General features: G+C 42.4%; 3 protein-coding genes and 1 long non-coding RNA gene across 7 annotated transcripts; 2 read left to right on the top strand and 2 right to left on the bottom strand.

Moving 5' to 3' along the window:
- Positions 1-629: 629 nt before the first annotated feature.
- On the bottom strand, positions 630-1786 carry LOC102699907 (MYB-like transcription factor EOBI). Its single transcript, XM_040523316.1, has 2 exons — positions 1581-1786; positions 630-1473 (listed from the first exon to the last, which is right to left on the bottom strand). The coding sequence occupies exons 1-2, from the start codon at positions 1717-1719 to the stop codon at positions 938-940; spliced, it is 675 nt and encodes a 224-aa protein (XP_040379250.1). The 5' UTR covers positions 1720-1786; the 3' UTR covers positions 630-937.
- A 1691-nt stretch (positions 1787-3477) lies between these two features.
- On the top strand, positions 3478-8872 carry LOC102722992 (peptide deformylase 1B, chloroplastic). Of its 2 annotated transcripts, none has more exons than XM_006644348.3 (7): positions 3478-3751; positions 3854-3992; positions 4517-4709; positions 7415-7525; positions 7874-7936; positions 8297-8405; positions 8502-8872. In XM_006644348.3, the coding sequence occupies exons 1-6, from the start codon at positions 3538-3540 to the stop codon at positions 8393-8395; spliced, it is 819 nt and encodes a 272-aa protein (XP_006644411.2). In that variant the 5' UTR covers positions 3478-3537; the 3' UTR covers positions 8396-8405; positions 8502-8872. The 2 variants fall into 2 exon arrangements, with proteins under 2 accessions (XP_006644411.2, XP_015693482.2); XM_015837996.2 differs by having other exon boundaries at positions 8297-8409.
- An 862-nt stretch (positions 8873-9734) lies between these two features.
- Positions 9735-14406, top strand: LOC107305594. 2 transcript variants are annotated; one of them, XR_001551810.2, is made up of 7 exons: positions 9735-9809; positions 9914-10242; positions 10350-10480; positions 11218-11386; positions 11467-11521; positions 13996-14099; positions 14314-14406. It is a non-coding gene; the product is annotated as an uncharacterized LOC107305594 (long non-coding RNA). The 2 variants fall into 2 exon arrangements; XR_001551811.2 differs by lacking the exon at positions 9735-9809 and having other exon boundaries at positions 10164-10242; positions 14016-14099.
- LOC102699446 (polygalacturonase At1g48100-like) lies at positions 9880-14733 on the bottom strand. 2 transcript variants are annotated; one of them, XM_006644349.2, is made up of 7 exons: positions 14138-14674; positions 12536-12667; positions 11586-11762; positions 11462-11506; positions 11169-11376; positions 10651-10841; positions 9880-10450 (listed from the first exon to the last, which is right to left on the bottom strand). In XM_006644349.2, exons 1-7 carry the CDS (start codon positions 14594-14596, stop codon positions 10055-10057), a joined length of 1608 nt encoding a protein of 535 aa, XP_006644412.1. In that variant the 5' UTR covers positions 14597-14674; the 3' UTR covers positions 9880-10054. The 2 variants fall into 2 exon arrangements, with proteins under 2 accessions (XP_006644412.1, XP_006644413.1); XM_006644350.3 differs by having other exon boundaries at positions 9928-10450; positions 11462-11503; positions 14138-14733.
- Positions 14734-18094: the final 3361 nt, after the last annotated feature.

Raw genomic sequence — 18094 nt, 5'->3', positions numbered from 1 at the left:
CAGAGGGCATATTTTTTGTTTTTTTATTTTTTGATCAAAGAAGAAAATTTCTTGGATTACCTCAAAAACTAAATACAAAGTCCAGCGCAGACATCATTAGACTGGATCGATGCCCTTAGATTGCCTTTCGCAAATGCTTCCGTGCTTCCTATCCAAACACGAAGTCATGTGCTGCCGATGTTGACACATGACAGTTAGCATGAGATCAGAAATCAGACACGAGGGCATGGCGAGAAGGTCGCCAATTTTCAGATTTCATAAGGGGTAACCGCAGACTAAAAATAATTTATAAATAAAACTTTTATATTTTATACACGTGTTCTTAGTGATTTAAAAGCTAAGATTAAAAAATTCCAAAAAATTCTAAATTTAAATTAAAAAATTTTAAACTTTGGTTTATAAGGGCATATAGAACGCAGTGAGCCGCCGATAGATTGAACATGTCAGCAATCAAAAGAGCACATGCATTTGCTAATTGCTAACCGTGTTCAGCCGTTCATACCTCAGCAGAACCAGGAACGTGTAAACAGAATGAAATCTCAGTAGAGCGGAGAGCAACACGTTCAGTGATGCAAATATAACAACGTGGAGTACGTGTTGTCAAAAACATAGGTTATTACAGATTTCCATCTACTACTTCTCTCAATTAATTAGCTTGTAGTTGCAACGTCTGAAGTTCAAGAACCTCAGATCAGTACAGAGCTTTTAACCTCGCCAAAAAATTCAGTTCACCCGGGGACAACAGAAAAAAAATAAAAGGAAAACGAGATCAAGTTTCCGAAACAACCGTCTACAACTACAAGCATAGGAACGTCGTTGATCGATCGATTCCTGTATCGAACATACTCTCTCTATAGGCGCCTATAATGCTGTACTGCTATAGTACTAGCTGGTTGCTGCAGTGCGCGCGCGTTTTTTTTTCGTTTGTGTGGCGCCGTCACACCATGTCTGAAACAGGCATCGTCTCCCAGAAGTTGTCCACGAAGTCGATCAAGCCCTCACTGAAGGTGAACTCCGGCGGGATGAAGTGCTCGGCGGCGACCTCGTCCAGGACGGCCATTCCGAGGTGGTGGTCGGCGGCGGCGACGGAGCCCAGGAGCTCGGGGTGAGGGAAGCTGCTGCTGGTCTGCATGTGCTCGTCCCAGACGGTGGAGCTGGCCTGGCTGAGGCTCTGGCTGCTCGACGCCGAGGCCGACTCGCTGGTGGCCATGGCGTCCTCGCAGGGCTCCGGCTCCGGCTCCTGCAGCTGGCTCCTGCGTGGCTTCCTGTGTATCTTGGTCCTCCAGTAGTTCTTGATCTCGTTGTCCGTCCTGCCGGGGAGGTGCTTGGCGATCTTGGACCACCTGTTCCCCCACCGGGAGTGGAGCTCCCGGATCACGATGTCCTCCTCCGGCGTGATGCTGCCCCGCCGCACCCCTGGCCTCAGGTAGTTGAGCCACCGCAGCCTGCAGCTCTTCCCGTTCCGGTTCAGCCCTGAATTTGTGGTACATCACAGAGTCGAGGTGATTAAGCTACGATCGATCAAACCCGATCGAACAACTTGCAGCAACAAGAAAGGGGCATGGAGCGTCGTAGCTTACCGGCGGAGCGCGCGAGGTTGTCCCAGGAGCCTTCGCCGTTCTGGGAGATGTAGCTGACGAGGATGAGGTCCTCCTCCAGCGTCCACGGGCCCTTGCGCACCGCCGGCTCGCCGGCGCGGCTGCACATCCCGCCGGCCATCGCAAAGCAGCTTCTTGATCGCTCGCCGGCCGGCACGCTAGATCGGGGACGATGGATTGCTGTACACTTTGGAGCCTGATTGATCGGGGGGGACGGCGGGCGTCGGCGTTTATATAGACGCGACGCGGCTAACCCATCGCTCACATGTTCGTGTTGGCGGGGCCACATGCTCCCGCGTCGTGGCTAGCTTGAGATGCTGCAACCTTTTGCCGGGTTTGGCAAAAGAAAAGGGATGCTTTCTTTTTGAGGCGCTTCCGTTTCGGGACGGCGGGTACAGGTCCAAACCTGCTCCGTAGTGTGACGGATCAGCTTTTGAAAGCACGGCCTGATCCACAATGTACGTGGATAGAGTGCAGCAAAAATGCTTGGACTGAAAATTAGTCTTTTAATTTTATTTATAAAAAACACCAGGAGTTATCCGTTGGACTTTCACTTGATATGTTAAGTTGCAACGTATAGCAAGCCGCAAGCGCACATGCATCCTAGCTACAAGCTCAGCCTATGCACTCGTCATCTCAAAATCTCACGAGTTAACTTGTGACCAAGTCATTGCATAGCTTGCCGAACAAAATTAAACACACAGTTCAACCTTAATCCATTCGTACTGTCTGAGCAATTAAGCTAGCTAGCTTTCTTGCTTCTCATCCAGCCGAGCAATAAACGCAGCATTATTTATTTTTTCGTTCACCTTTCCTCTGTTCCGTTTGCAGCTACAGCCGCCAGCTACAAGTGTACAACTCACAACGCCGAGGCTGTAAACCACGTGCACGCTAACGCTCGCTCGCTCGCGCGCGCGCGCGTGCGTGTCGCCTCCTCAAACGTGCCTGCGTCCGTCCGCGTGTCGCGGTTCTCTCGCGCCCGAAATAAGGACGGACGCAGCACCGGCGCGCACGGTGCACGTACATCTCGGACGTTATCGGCGTTATCGTACACCTAACGTACGCACAGCATCGTACTTATAGCAGCTCTCAAATGAAGTGGTTCCGCCTCGGCTCGCGCTCGGAACTGGTTCGGCGACATGCCGGATCGGCACAAAAGCGAGAGCTCTCGACGGCTCACGGAACGGTGAGCTAGCTAGACGCGACGAGCTAGGAACGTGGGATTCGTGCTACGCGGGCTGTAGGCCACGTTTTCCCGATGACAAAAGGATTCGCGTCAGCGTGGGGTGGAGAGTAATCATGGAAAGTATTCTAAACCCTCAAAGGATGACTTCTCATTTATTATATGCTATCTAAATAGTCATTAAAATTTTTTTAAAAAATTGTGAAGATAGATTTATATAAGATATAACATTAGACAAACATGCAAGTTTAAATATGACTTCTACGATCCATAACAAAGATAAGAAATTTAACTCTGAATAGTATACGTACCGTCATATTTGTTAGTTTGTTATGGATTAAAGAAGTTATATTTGAACTTGTATGTTTGTGTAGTGATATATCTTATATTAATATATCTTCACAAATTTTTTTAAATTTTTAATGATTATTTAAATAGCATGTAATAGATAAGTGGATATCCCCTCGAGAATTTAAAATCCACTCCGGAGTAATCATAGACTCGTAGTGGAGACGTTCGTCTGGAATCTGGCGATTGTAGCCTTGCAGGAGTAGGAGAGCAAAATGGCCAAATGGGCCAGAAATATGTTGGGCTGCATTCTGTCAGCTGAAAGAAGGAGACCCATATCTCACGCCCAAAACAAAAGGAGAGAGAGAAGAGAAGGCGTCGCAGAGGCTGACCGCGGACAACGCCGCCCAATCGCTGCGGCGTGCGGGGAAAAAAATCGTGGAGTTTAGCTCCCCCCCCCCCCCCACCATGGCCGCGCGCCTTCACCTTCACCTCCGCCGCTGCCCTCGCCTCCGCGGGTTCGCGTCCTCCTCGCGCCCCCTCCTCGCCACGCACCCCAGAGCGCTGCCGCTCCCCCGCATGGGCTCGGTCGCGCCCCTCGCCGCGGCGGCACGCGCCCGCCGCGGCTTCGGCTCCTCCGTCACCACCACGCCGCCCGCCGAGGACGAGGACTTCGCCACAGGTCAGCTGCCCGCCTTCACGGAGCGTTACTCTGCTAAGGGGTGTGCTTCTAACCTGGTTTATTCTCTGGTTCTGCCGGTGGTTGTGTGCGCGCGCGATGCAGCTGCCGACCTTCAGTTCGACCCGCCGCTCACGGTCGTGAAGTACCCCGACCCAATCCTGCGGGCGCGCAACAAGCGCATCAACACCTTCGACGACGGCCTACGCCGCCTCGCTGACGAGATGTTCGACGTCATGTACAAGTGAGTCTAGTGATTGCCTCATGTGCCTTTTGTTGCTGAGGTCTTTGTTTGCGTGCGCCAACCTGTTTGATGAAATGCGCATGATGGTACCATGTCACTCTTTTGACGAAAAATGCACGACAATTTAAGTTAACCCTGCACTGGATGATTTTTCTAGCGCTTCAGATTCACTATATTTTACTTGGTTAAATAAGCAAATTGATGTACCACTTGTGCTTGCAAGGCTCCGTGGGCTTTAGAATGGTTAGGAATTCCACAAAATTTCCAAGACTACTATGATGTGTTTTAAATTGATCATACTCCCTCCATTTTTATTTATTTGACATTGGTCAAAATCATATAAATAAAGATGGAGGGAGTAGGTATGTGGCATACTAGTTACTTATGACGGAGTACATGAATGTCTTGCTAAGTGGGATAATATACAATATCATATATATCGTTACCATTTTTAGAAAAAGGTTACTATCCACTATTGCTTGTGAAGGTCTCCCGCGAATTGAACCAATGGTTTCTTGCTACAGAACTGATGGAATTGGTCTATCTGCACCACAAGTTGGGGTGAACGTGCAGCTTATGGTTTTTAATCCAGCTGGTGTGAAGGGAGAAGGAGAGGAGATTGTCCTTGTCAACCCAGTAGTATACAAACTGTCGAAACGATTGTTAGTGTTCGAGGAAGGCTGCTTATCATTCCCTGGGATATATGCCAATGTGGTGGTGAGAATACTTTCTGCACTAGCCATATTGTTACTTGACTGTCGAAAGGCTACATGATAAATTTGACCGAATTGATGAAGCTTGTTTGTTTGCATTGTGTTGCTGAATCCTTTATTCTGCGCACTGTTATATGGATTCAGTGATCATAACTAGTTATGTAGTCAGGATTCTTTTACCATGGATTTATGTTTAGGAAAAAAAAACTAGTTCATAACAAATTGACAATCAACGAAGTTGATTGCTGAGATCAACCCTGCACGCTCTACTGAACTCTCTCTCTCTCTCTCTCTCTCTATATATATATATATATATATATATATATCACTATGAATTTGAGTTAAAGCATTGGTAAAATGATTATAAGTTTATAACTAATGGACTATCCTTCAAATTCTGACGATGTAACAATAGGATAATTCAATAGTTGGTTACTTGGTTTTAAGCCTACTAATATTCACATGTAAGTATGCTTTCTACTTTATTATTTGTCATATTGGCCTACAATATTCATGTAATACAAAAGGCATACGTTCAAATGGAATGATTTTTGGGGTTAATGTGAGATTTCCTACCTTGTTTTGTTCCTTGTGCCCTGTGGGACTTCTGATTCTCATGAAAGCTTCAATAAGCTGTATGAAATTGTTACATGCAGTCATACAAATTCTTTTGGAGAGATGCCGAAAAACTTCTCCAAGAGTGTAGATTGCCTTGAATATAATTTGGTTAGCTCACAATTATATATTTCACCTGCTGGAATTATTATTTTCTCAGCCACGATTCGTGTCGAATCGTCAGACCTTCCCAGTACTTGCACTTAAATATATAAATATAAATATAAATATAAATATAAATATAAATAAATATATATATATAGGCCATCATTTGTGAGCTCTACCCCCATTTTCGGTGTTCACACCACTGAGTAGTTAGCCTGTAGGTCGCGACTATACTGTTTTATGGAGAAGTGTTTAATGGTTTAATTTCTTGTTTATATTTATTTCAAACAGAGAAATAGTCATTTGTGGTTTCAAATGAAGAAATGTGTGTCTTTTTCTTTTACAAATTTGATGATGCGGGAGTTAGTGCCAGGGTGGCTTGACTACACATTATCCATAAGTACCGATTCCTTTGGGAAATTCATCCAAGCATAAAATACTGTGGCAACACAGGTAGAGTGGGATGCCCCTGGTTGAATGAATAGTTTAAACATAGGTGTCCAGCAGGTTGGCAGTTGAGACAGACAAAGGCATTCTCCTAATATGGGAGTTTGGTCCGGGCCGCGAGATGTGGTCAGCGCTATACGGCATGGCCTAAGTAGACGAGGGTCTGAGACTAGCTTGATACTTGGTTTCAGAGATTGGCCTATCCGTGTGATGAGAGAGTCTATGATTTGGTTATGAAAAGACCTTGTAGTGGACACTCTCTTGTTTGTCGTGTCTGATCCACGTGTTGGATAAAGGGTGACATTCGTGGCATGTAGGTAAAGAATGCAACCTTTGCAGAGTGATAAACTGTTTAAACAACCGTGCCCATGGTCATGGACGGATGTGAGGGGTTTCTCATAGCGTAGTTTTATAAACCCCCCTATTTTGAATTTGAGGAAATAAAAAATGGTTTTGTTCTATTTTTGTTTATTTATTTGGGTTTATTTACGAGTTCGCGTGACTTGGGGTGTTGGCACTAAATTGATGGTTTGGCTGAGATGGCCATGTCTTGAGCAAAGGTGGTTTAAAAGTATCATTTTGGGAGTGCCGAGAGGTCACGATAGTTATGTTTCATCTATAAACTTTTATGGGATTTAGTTTGTCATGTTTTCAAAAATTGATTCACTAGCATTTGGTAAATAAGCATTTTTTATAACTTATTGTGAAAATGACCATGTCCCTACCTTGATTTAGCCTTCATGTCATTGTTTTTGTTATTGGCTTGCTGAGTACGTTAGTACTCACCCAGTCTTATTTGAACATATAGAGTTAGAGGAGGAGTACCTCGACCCCTTGGTTGCAGAGTACTACCAGGAGCAGCTGGAGTCCGACTTCTCAGGGTTTCAGGCCTAGTTCCCAAGCATAATCCGTGTGTTATGTTAGTTGCCTTGTTGTTTTTGTTCCGTGCTTTGCGCTTGCCGCCGCCATTATCTTACTTCTGCATTAGGCGTTTGTCTTGTGAGTCTACCTACTAGTCTGGGAGCTGTCCGCGATGGTAGGATGTTTGGGACCACCATCAGCGTTGAAATAAATCTTTATATAATCTGATTTTGACTATTATTCTGTAGGTACTAGCTTGTCTCTATCGAGACTGGTACTGTGATCACAGGTAATAATGTGACCCTTAGTTTGTGTGGGTTTCTCTGTAAACGGCATAGCCTGGGACACCACAAAACTCCACCTTTTTTTTTCTAAACGGAAGCCTAACAAATAGAAGAAATACATGGGCATTACACCTTACCTACCCATTGGTTCGTAAATTGAGAAATTTTATTCCTTCAATACCCCTGACCTACCCATTCACCAATACTACTTGCTATTAAATAGGGATGTTTTGGTCTTTTTTCCTTCTCATTGATTCCTTCTTGGGAAGCTTGAAGTAGTTTTTTTTCTTTTGGGACAGAGGGAGTAAGTTAGAAATAAATGAGCAAATGTTCATCACAGTGCACATATGCTGTATGGCCTTTGGGTGAATGACATGTAATCGCTGTATTCATGCAGAGACCAGACAATGTCAAAATTGATGCTCAAGATGTTACAGGGGCCAAGATCAAAGTTAAATTGTCAGGTCTGTCTGCAAGAGTTTTCCAGCATGAGTTTGATCATTTACTGGTACGTGCTTGACTATGGTTGAAGTTATATTGTCAGGACTGCCTGTAAACGTTTGCCAGCAGCTATTCTTCTGCTTCAGTTTCTTTCTGTGGCAAACATTTGCAAGGGTCCACCAAATGAAGTTCATGTTTATTACTTACCTGTCAAGGTTACTTTTGATAAAGAAGCCAAATAAGGATAAATCAATTTTCAATGTGGGATGGGGGCACATAAGCACACTCAATTCAACATCAGAATCTAGAGATCAATTTGTCCATTTATTTGAAACACATTGTTAAGCATATACCAAGAAGCAACCTAACAGTGGCTCAACATATCAATTCTAACCATTTAATTGTGTATGTGTAGGGGATTCTTTTCTTTGACAGAATGTCTGTTGATGTTCTTGAGAGCGTGCGCGAGGGACTGAAGGTTTGTAAAAATGTTGTTACAGCACAGGATAATCATATTGCGTCAAAATTTTGATTTGATATTGGTTGTTAATACTAAAACTGATTTGTAAAATATTATTGTTTGTTTTAAATGCATTCTTCACTTATTTTGGCTGGAGTTACAAATATCAAGTTTTTAGTGTATCAAGAGTTAGCTACATCTTTTACCTTTTTAAGTCTACTTTTCTATTTCAACATCCTTCTAGCTAAGGTATCTCCCACGTAACAACTGTGCATAAGTATTTCTGTATGCTGGCATGCCTGTATATGTATTTTTTTCACAACAGATTTTACGACAAATTTGTTTGCTCACATGAAGTCAAACTTACTTCCAAAATAGGACTTAGAGAATAAATATGTGGAAAGTACAGGGCTAGTAAGCCCTGAAAGTATTGAGAACTACAAAGGAAGAAAGGATCTCATTAGTTTCTCAAGATGAGTGGCTTTCGGTAGGTCTGTTTCATCCTAATACCTTCCAATTTGGTTGACCTCTCATCTTGTGCTAGACAATGCTGAAAAGTTTATCTCTGGTACTTCTTGAACAGGTTATGGCATTTTTTCAAACATCATCCTGTGGAGCTTCAAATTGACGAGTGTGTGGAACAATTGCCAGTGCCACATATTCTTCTTTCATTCTACTTGTTGACAGTCTTGCCGCATCTAGTTATGTGCGGTGCGACACCAATGAAATTACATCGAGAAAACATGCTAGTGATGAATGAGCTGTAATTTCCTAGAAGGAATATGCGAACAATATTCTTGTTTGCATATTTATGACTTTTTAGAGTATATTATATTTTCTCATTTTTCATAAGATTTTTCATGGAATGACCTTTTTCTCATTAAATTTACAAAAAAAGTGCTGTCCTCATTGTGCAAACAAATAGCACAAATACTTAAGTTTTTTTTATTTGATGCCGCTGATTTTTAGATTTACATTTGACTGTTCGTCTTATTTGAAACTTTTGTGCAAATATGTAAAATTACAAGTCATTCTTAAAGTTTCTTTAGTAATAAATCAAATCATAACAAAATAATTAATAGTGTATAAATTTTTTGAATAAAACGAATGGTCAATCATAGATTCAAAAATCAATAGCATCAAATAAAAAAACTGGAGGGAGTATGTATGTATAATGAGATAAGTGCATATGCTCTCTTTGCTCTGTCACTTTGTCATGATACTTACATAATTTTCTCTTGTTAGCTAACTTAAGGTTGTCAGTACCATTAGAAGAACAAAAACCCTTTGCATTGGACGGTGTAGAGCTGTTTTTAGTTTCAACCTTTTTAATTTGAGCAATTCGCTTCTCATTTCCTTTTGGTATTTTCCAGTATTCAATAACAGTTCTGTACCTGTAGCACATATCAGTACTATTTTGAATTAGTTATCATCAACCAATACATGTAATCTAAACCTTATGTATCTATTAACAATCTATGCCTGAATATCAGGTCAATTATTTATGACTGTCTTGAATTATTATCGATCAATAGCCTGCAGGCAATCTAAACCTCTTCTGTCTGTTATCAATCTATGTCTGAGCATCAGTTCAATTATTAATGTATTTTGAAGATTATCCTTTTCAATAATCCGGCTAGTTCTTTATATTTGTTAGATCAAGTGATCCGTGGCCATTATGTTAACATTGAATGATGTTTCGATGTACAAACTGCTGTGAACATATTCTAATTTTTGCAATACCTTGATCCAGTGTTAGAAGCAGCATATGAAGACATAATAATTGTCATGGATCACTTGATCATATGAAGATAACTTCAATACTTCTGTACATTGACACATCATTATGTTAACATAATGGTTAACGTAATGAAGCTAACACTGAATGAAGGTATTGCGAAAAATTAGAATATGTTCAATACTTTTCAACTCAAATACATATTCGTGCTGCATGACCATTTCATATGGAAGTATCTGTGTTTGTTTCAATTGAAGGGTGACACATGCTATAGTAAAAACGGCATTAGAATAACTGTATATATGCACATCGCCAAGCAATGGTGCAAAGGGGTCGGAAGTTTCACAACGACCACTCATGGATAAGCACCAATCAATGGATGAAGGTACTTTTGTGTATCAACATAAGTCGTGATATGACTGCAAGTTATTCCCAGCAGGTTTTCCAAGGTGCAAGCAAGCTATTGGAGGGATGGTTGGAGTGTATAGTTCCCCAAAAGCCTGCCAGCAGAAAGGGTCGTTTAGGCGGTAGTGAGGTATTTGGACTGGTCTGAGTTGTACTCCAGTAAGAGTGATTCCTGAACAAGGTGAGCTGTCACTGCATGCAAAATGGACAGGCTTGATAGTAAATGTTCCTCTGATGTTCTCATACTGAACGCCTGATACTGCCACTGCTGATGTTTGGTTTGAGCAGGTTCTTTTGTCACAGTAAAACTGGTCTATGATAATTGGTGTTTGGACTTCTGAGACTTGGATGTTTGAGAACCTTACATCTTGAACCAAGCCTAAGCCACCCTGCAAGGAGAATTTTATTTGTTTAACTCAGTAAGTATTATGTTTACACTTGGGATCAATTTCTTTTCCTCAAACATCTTTCTTAGCACAGCTGCTTGTGCAAGTTTATGAAGAGGATATATTTATCTTTTCCTTTTGTGACAATGCAATGTCTGTTCTATTGAAGTAGGATTTGTTTTTACGTAAAGGCATATTCTCACCTGCCAGGTCTTGATTCTGACACCGTTCATGGTTCTGAACATGTTGACATCTCTTACAGTAACATTGGAGACACATGCTTTTGTGTTGTCCCGGCCTAGGCCTCCAATGCTGATTCCATGGCCAGGTCCACAATTCACATTATGTATATTTATGTCGCTGCATCCTGTTTGAATGGAGATACAGTCATCACCTGCATCATATATGACAAAGAATGCCGTGTTAACTGTGTTTTGCTACTATTTTTAGTAACTGCAAAAGATAGAATCACATTTCAGTACTCCTAAAGTTTTTATGGGCTTCCTCCTCCTGTCCTGTGCATTGTAGAATTTACAGGACAGAGGGACAGGATTTCAGTTGTTTCTAGGCCTTATTGAGCATACCTGTCTCTTGCCTTAAATTCTTAAGATTTGTTTCACATATGGAGGATTTGAGTAAAAGGAAATCTCTAAGCATTGTGATGCAGGTTAGATTCATATAGGCTCTAATTTCTACTTCAGTTTAATTATAGAGGTAGTACCACAAGCCATGTTGGTATGATGAATGCTGACATCTTTAGAGTTCTGCAGGTGTATTCCGTCAGTGTTGAGGCTGTTCTCTGGGGAGGATATTGTTAGGTCATGGACCATTACTCCTTGACAGCTGTCAAACTTAAGGTGGCACTGTGAACTGTTGACAATAGTGATACCAGATACTACCACGTTGAAACTACCATAGAATCTCAATGCCTGCATCAGAGTAAAGTTCTTATGACTTAGTTTAGGTATTCAACCAGACATTTACAATTATGATTTGATATAGTGATGTTCTTACTGTAGGTTTAACTTGTGGCATCCTTTCAAACTCCACATCATACTGCTGGAAGTAGCCAAGGTTAGTAACTAAATGAGCCGTCTTTTGAATTGTATTCATGATATAGTAGATGGTGAGATCTTACTGTGTCATCATCTTCGTTGTCATCTGTGTCTGAATAGGTCCACCATTGTTGCCCTCTACCATTTATGATGCCATTGCCTTGAATTGATATTCCATTTAGTTTTGTAAACTCGATCCATTGAAGCAAGCCAGAACCCCAGGCTTTAGCACTGGTTGGGGCTATAATAGTTCCTTCCAGCTGCAAAATAAACACATCACTTAACACCATTATGTTGTGTTTCACTAATCAACTCTGTCAAGTTGGTGGATTGTTGAACTTGTCCACTGATCATATTAGTTGGATGAACATATGGCCTATGTGTTGCAACAGAAATTTATTAAAGATAATCATCATTAACATGTTATACTATTATTTTCAACATATATCATCTCTTAATTACTGTATATATCTGTTACTAACATGTGGGTCTTTTGGTCCCATGATTCTTTTTTTTTCTTTCAAAAAAGAAAAAAAGAGTTAGTGGGGGTGGTTGACATGTGGATCCCATAGTCATCTTTTGTTTCGAAAAATATGGAGTTGGAGATGTGGTGGGTGGCAGATTCACCACCACTACTTCTTGTAGGAGTATAGATGAAAATAACAAAGTAGAAATGCCCTTCTATTGAAACTACTTTTGGCATTGCTTTAGATATGCTCAACAAAACAAGATTCAGATAGAGATTAAAAGCGAGGTTCTCTGACCTATCTGCAAAATGTAAGTTGTGGAGTGTTTTCGTTTCTACCATGAAAGTCATGTTTATTCCCAAATACAAGACTGTTAGGAGGGATGGCATAAGTGTATAATAAAGTGGGTGTTTAGAGTCTGCTAAATATAGCCTTGTCCTTTATGAAGGAAGAGTTATGTGGTGTTCAGGCTGGTTTGGGGTTTGCACTTATATTAAAAAAGAGCTATATAATAATCAGGGGAAGCATTTTTGGGTAGAACGATGTGGGGCTTAGAGCATAGTTACCTGGAACAGAATGTTTGGTTTGCAGTAAGGCCCAGAGAATGAGATTGGCCCAACAAGGAACTCTAGTTGTGATGGCACGAAAACTGTAGATGCTCCCTTCTTGCACGCTGCGGCCCATGCTGCTTCAAAAGCCTGCATGAGGATAAAAGACACATTTTTCTCAAACTTGATATGAAAAGCCACTGTCCTCTTGACTGTAGTACTAGAAAATGAACCCAGAAATAAAACACACCCATATAGCTCAGATCCCTAGTGAAATTAATATGGTCTTTGATGCCATGCAGGCATGAGTAGTATGCAATCAAGCAAAAAAGGAAGGATTTTTTTTTTGAGTACATTGTATTTTGGACCACCTTTTATTACCTAAGTTTCACTTTAGACCATCTTTAAACTTATCTTTTCACTTTGGAATGGTTAAATTTACCATTGTTGCAATTTAGTTCATCCCAAACAACTTTTTGGGTCATGTGTAATCTCCCTTTCAGCAAATGTATGGACTGCACATGGATAAAAGTTCATCGGTGCACTGGAACCGATGTATTTGAACTCGTTAATGTCCTGAAAAAATTGTTCGGGGTGCTTCAAACCACAACAATAGTAAATTTACCCGGTCTAAAATAAAAAGGCAAGTTTAAGGGTGGTCTAAAGTGAAACTTGAGTAATAAAATATAGCACAAAGTACAATTTACTCTTGTTTTTTGCAAAAAAGAAATGAAGGTTTTGCTAAAAATAAGACAATGAACATTGTTTGAGGATTACTGTGATGCAATTTTAAATACTGTTTCTCATTAAAAATATCCTTTGTATTGCTTTTCCCCCAAAGAACATAAGATTTAGATTTCCAAAACCTTCGTAAGAAAGGATTGATTTGCTGGTTCATGAAAAGAGCTTTGCTCTTTGACTGAAAAGGTGAAAAACCACAGGATTACTGTAGTTTGCTTATCGTGCTTTTCTGGGCAGTCGGCACAAACAAAAACCCTTATAAATGCTTTTCCTTTAGAGCCCTTAACTTATTCGGTGTTTGCTTTAGTGTCTTCTGTGACTCCTCAAATAATACTAATAAAAAAATAGAAAAAAGCAGCAGCATAGCTAAATTCGTACATGCATCAGATGGAGCTGATCATGTGAGAAGAAATGAACAATCCACATTGGCAAACAGAACAGGTTGCTGGCAACACATGCAGGGAACAATCCAAAATAGCGAACAGATCAATTGCCAGAAACAGATGCTGTCATGAATAAACTGACTTAAGAAAAAGTACGGACTATGCTCTGGAAATCATGTGAAATGTGCACCGCCACATGTTTTGATGGTTCTGGTAGATCATTCCATCTAGCATGCATGCTTGTATCCAAAGTTCTGGATAATCTGAAGATACAAACTACTCTGAACTGCCATCTTTTTTTTTTCCAAATACTATATGAATGCAGAATTCTAATATCAAAAAGTATTTATGAAGAATTTTATGGGAATGATCAGCATGGAGCCTACCTGACGTATTGAAGGGGAAATTCCGGACTTGGAGGAAAAAAGTACATGATATTTGACAATTTTACGTAGAAGGTACACTTTCTAACTGCATTTTAGAGGATAATGCTGACCTTGGTATCATCTGAAATACCATCTCCTTTAGCTCCAAAATCAACCACGTTGAACACTGCGCCTTGTGGTGGTGTTGGTGTTGGCCGTGATGGTGGCTGATTACCCTTTCCACAGCTTGGAGTTGGGGGTTTGGGACTCGCATGTCCACTTCCATTGACAGGGCTTGGGCTTACAGGTGCATTCGGGCTTGGACTTGGGCTTGGGCTCTGGTACCCTTTGCCGGCACCAGGGCTCGGTGGTGCGCTGACTGGCGGCTTCAGACTTGGCCAGTTGCCTCCGTGCTGCCGGTTGGAGCTACCCTTCTTTCCTTTGCCCTTTTTCCTTAGCAGAGAAGAGCTTGGTGAGCTCCTAGGTCGCCAGTGCTTGCCTCTTCTTGCATCGCAGACGTCAATGGTGGAGCAAAGAGCAAGCAAGACAAGGAGAAGAAGGAGGCCGAGGCCTTTTACTCTGAGCTTCATCCTTCTGTTTGTATCTGCTTGCTGTATGGAGAGTAGTGCTTGTATGCGCTTAGGAAGTAGATAGAGAGCATAGTGTGTGTGGCTTGTGACTTTGTGAGGAGCGAAAGAGGGGGTTTAAATAACAGGCACCAGAGCTGGCCATGTTTGCTCCTTGAGGGGTTTAGGTGCAAATGAAATGAAAAGATGGAGAAACGGGCCCCTCCTAAGTCACGTGCATGCAAGGGAAACATACACAGGTACGCTTCAGCCTTCTTGCTGCATTTGTTCATCTCCATGATCATTTGTACCATGTTATTTTCTTGATCATGTTCATCCACTGAAAAACTTGTCGGTGGAATAGACATGAAATTCCCTCCCCAGTAATTGCCATAACCCATGTTTATACTGTAGCAGCAATGTTGCTTTGGTCTATGTGCCTTGAAACAGGAACGAGAATGAGGCGCTTAATTAGGCACCATTCTTCCTTTGGGATGAACTCCCTCTGTCATATCTTTCTGGTTCAAGTTAACTAATTTGTTTCGTAATATAAATTTTTCTAACCTTGTGATACTAATGCATTGAAACATATATAAACTATATATATTTATCAATTGATGCATCTAGACAAGGCTAACAAGTCTTACAATATGACATGGATGGAGTAAAAGTATAAAATTATTCTGGAACGAAGAAAATAGGAATTTTGTTTCTAGTTCATTCATCGAGAATTGAATTCCTGCCTCTTGAATTTATTAGTTAAAATGAAATACTTCAGTTTATATGGACCATCATCTATATTTTCTGTTGCATTATCTATAGAAATATATATTGCTTTCTAGTTGTCCAAAAGATCGCGTGTGTAATGTTCAATGTAATGCAAACTGGATTATGTCCAATTTAATTAGCAGCTAATTCAAAGATTCTAGATAGGAACTTTATACCATCTTACGAATGTGCGGATTTAACTTGCACATGTGCAGACGTGCATTATTAAAACCGAACATTCTGTGAAGTTTACACTACGAAGAGACAATGTTAACTAAAGTACTTGTAATTAATACACTATCATTTCAATTATATGCAGGGCTCATCACTTCCGTATGCTACATGGGCGCATCTTGTTTTCTTGACCTGTGCCCTTAACAACACTCACAGGTAACTCCTGCATTTTACTCATTTCATTTCAAGGAAACATTTCTGCCGCTCCGGCGTCGCTGTTCATGCAGTTAAGTGTGTGTGAGCTCACTTTCGGTTGCAATAACCAAAGGCACGCATGTGAACGACCGATCTGGGGTTCATGCAGCTAGCCGCATGGCTAGCTGCGCCTTTCCGGAAGCATCTCTAAATCTTAAGCCAAGTGGGCGACACGTGGAACGGACGTGTTCTGAGCTTGGCTTACGAACCCACTAATAACGGTTCTGAGCTTGGGTCTCCTCTCTATCAATGTCTTGCAAACTTTCGCAACCCCTGCCTCCTTGAAATCTCCCCCACATTTTTATGCAATCTTTTACACCTATGCACTTGAGTCACTTGACTGGCACAGTACATAGTATATGTAAGCAAAATCATGGCACTAATCATGCTTAGCTGGTGCTATCGGCACCAGTGGCGTGTCTGTCGAATTAGATTAGCTTGACTCCAAACAGCAGACGCACGTGACGGGTAGAGAGATGGGTAAACTTGTGGCTGGGAATAACCGGAAGAGCCAGATTTGCGCCGGCATGCGTGCGACCCGAAATGGCGGAGCTACTAGCAAAGGGGGAAAATCATTGTACGTGTGGCCAGGAATGACCGCGCCGCATATATACAGCTTTGCCAGCATGCACGCCCACATCACTTCTCCGCCCGTCACGGCGCGCGGGCCATTTTCCCCGGTACACAGCGAGCGAGCAACCACCGGCCTCTTCATCAGAAGTTCAGAGTCACGCACACCATCCAGCGAGAGAAGAGAAGTGTGTGCGTGAGAGAGAGTGGCAGCGGCGGCAGAAGCTATAGCTAGGAGACGAGCGGGGCGCGCGGGGCGGGTGCGTGGCGTGACGCCGAGCAACCGGTGCATGCACGCGCACATGCGGTCGCCTGGTCACATGTCGACGGTCACGGGCGGAGGCGTACGCCCCTGCCCCTCCGCTTGTCCGCACCCGGCCTGCGGGCCAACTGCCGCGCGCGCGCGGCAACGCAGCCGAAACCTTTACCCCCTTTACCTTAAGCTGCTCGCCTCGCCCTGCTCGATCCGTCCGCCTCTGGTTCTCCCTCCCGTACTCCACTCCACAATCCGTCGATCGTCCAATCATGCTGGCTTCGAGATTTGTCCCCCATCCTCCATGGCTAAGCTCGCTAGCTTCATCGATCGACACACCTAACTGAGTAGCTGTGCTTTTGCTATTCCCAACGATGGTGAATTCATTACATTGCAGGAATTTATGTGTGTGTGCGTGTTGTATAATATAATCAGGAGTATTGATTATTGCCAAGCGGCAGATGGTCCATGTGCTGCATGCTTAATATTGCTACCATATCGATTTGCATTCGATCGACATGTGTATGCTTCATGCGCAGGTGTCCTGGCCTGACCACAGCAGTCGATCGGCAATAACAAGTGTCTACCTGAAAAATGCCCCTATCACCCTATCTGTGCATGCACGAACGTGCTGCCAATTCAATGCGATGTATGCGTGTAGCAAGGTATAATAAGCTACATATCGTACACGATGCCACTCGGCAGTGGCAATCACAAGCAAGATGCAGATTTGTCGCTGCGGCCTCTGCAAGGTCGTTCAATTCGGTGGCCATGAGTCGGCAATTATAAATGTAGGGTGGATACATGCATGCAGCTAAAGTAAACGACATTTCACAAGTTGCAGCAGGAACGTAGAAGAATACCACGACTAGTCATCTTTCTGTAAGTAACAAGTACACGTACACTTTGTCACGAGGCCTGACAGTCTTTTGAGATACGTACAAGTAGGTGAGATAGTGTATCTCCATCCCCATGCATAATGCAGGTGCATGCGGCCACGTACGGCCGCTTCTACGTGCGTACGTATTGTCTGCCTGTCCGACCTGGTAGATCGACACTAATGCCTCCAGGGCCATAGAGAGAGAGAGAGAGAGCTATGGTTGTAAATTATGGGCGAGTGTGCCTTGGGTGCCATGGAGAAGTGGCATTCCTTTTGGGTAAGAGAGAACACTAGCTTTGGCATGTGACTCTTAGTTACATGTGAACTAATGCAGAGAACATAAGGTGACAACCTCGCTGCTTTGTCCATTTGCACACGCGCGTGCCGTCGCATTCCCTGTGACAGCGATACAAGGCATGCAACGTAATTGGAGCTAGAGCTCTTAGCTTAGCAAGATAGGTGTCACTAGCTCTTTGCACTTGCAATCCTTTACACAAAGTTCAATATTGCTTCCTGTTATCCAATGAATAAACCATTTTGGATGTCTCGGGGTTTAAAAGATAAGTTAGTTTTGATGTATTGGTACGGTCTTCGATCCACACATTTGACTAGTATTTTTAAC

Source organism: Oryza brachyantha, chromosome 1, assembly GCF_000231095.2.
Source record: "Oryza brachyantha chromosome 1, ObraRS2, whole genome shotgun sequence".
In the NCBI taxonomy this organism is placed as follows: domain Eukaryota; kingdom Viridiplantae; phylum Streptophyta; class Magnoliopsida; order Poales; family Poaceae; genus Oryza; species Oryza brachyantha.
The sequence above is the reverse complement of the archived record's forward strand: the minus strand, read 5'-3'. Positions and strand labels throughout refer to the sequence as shown.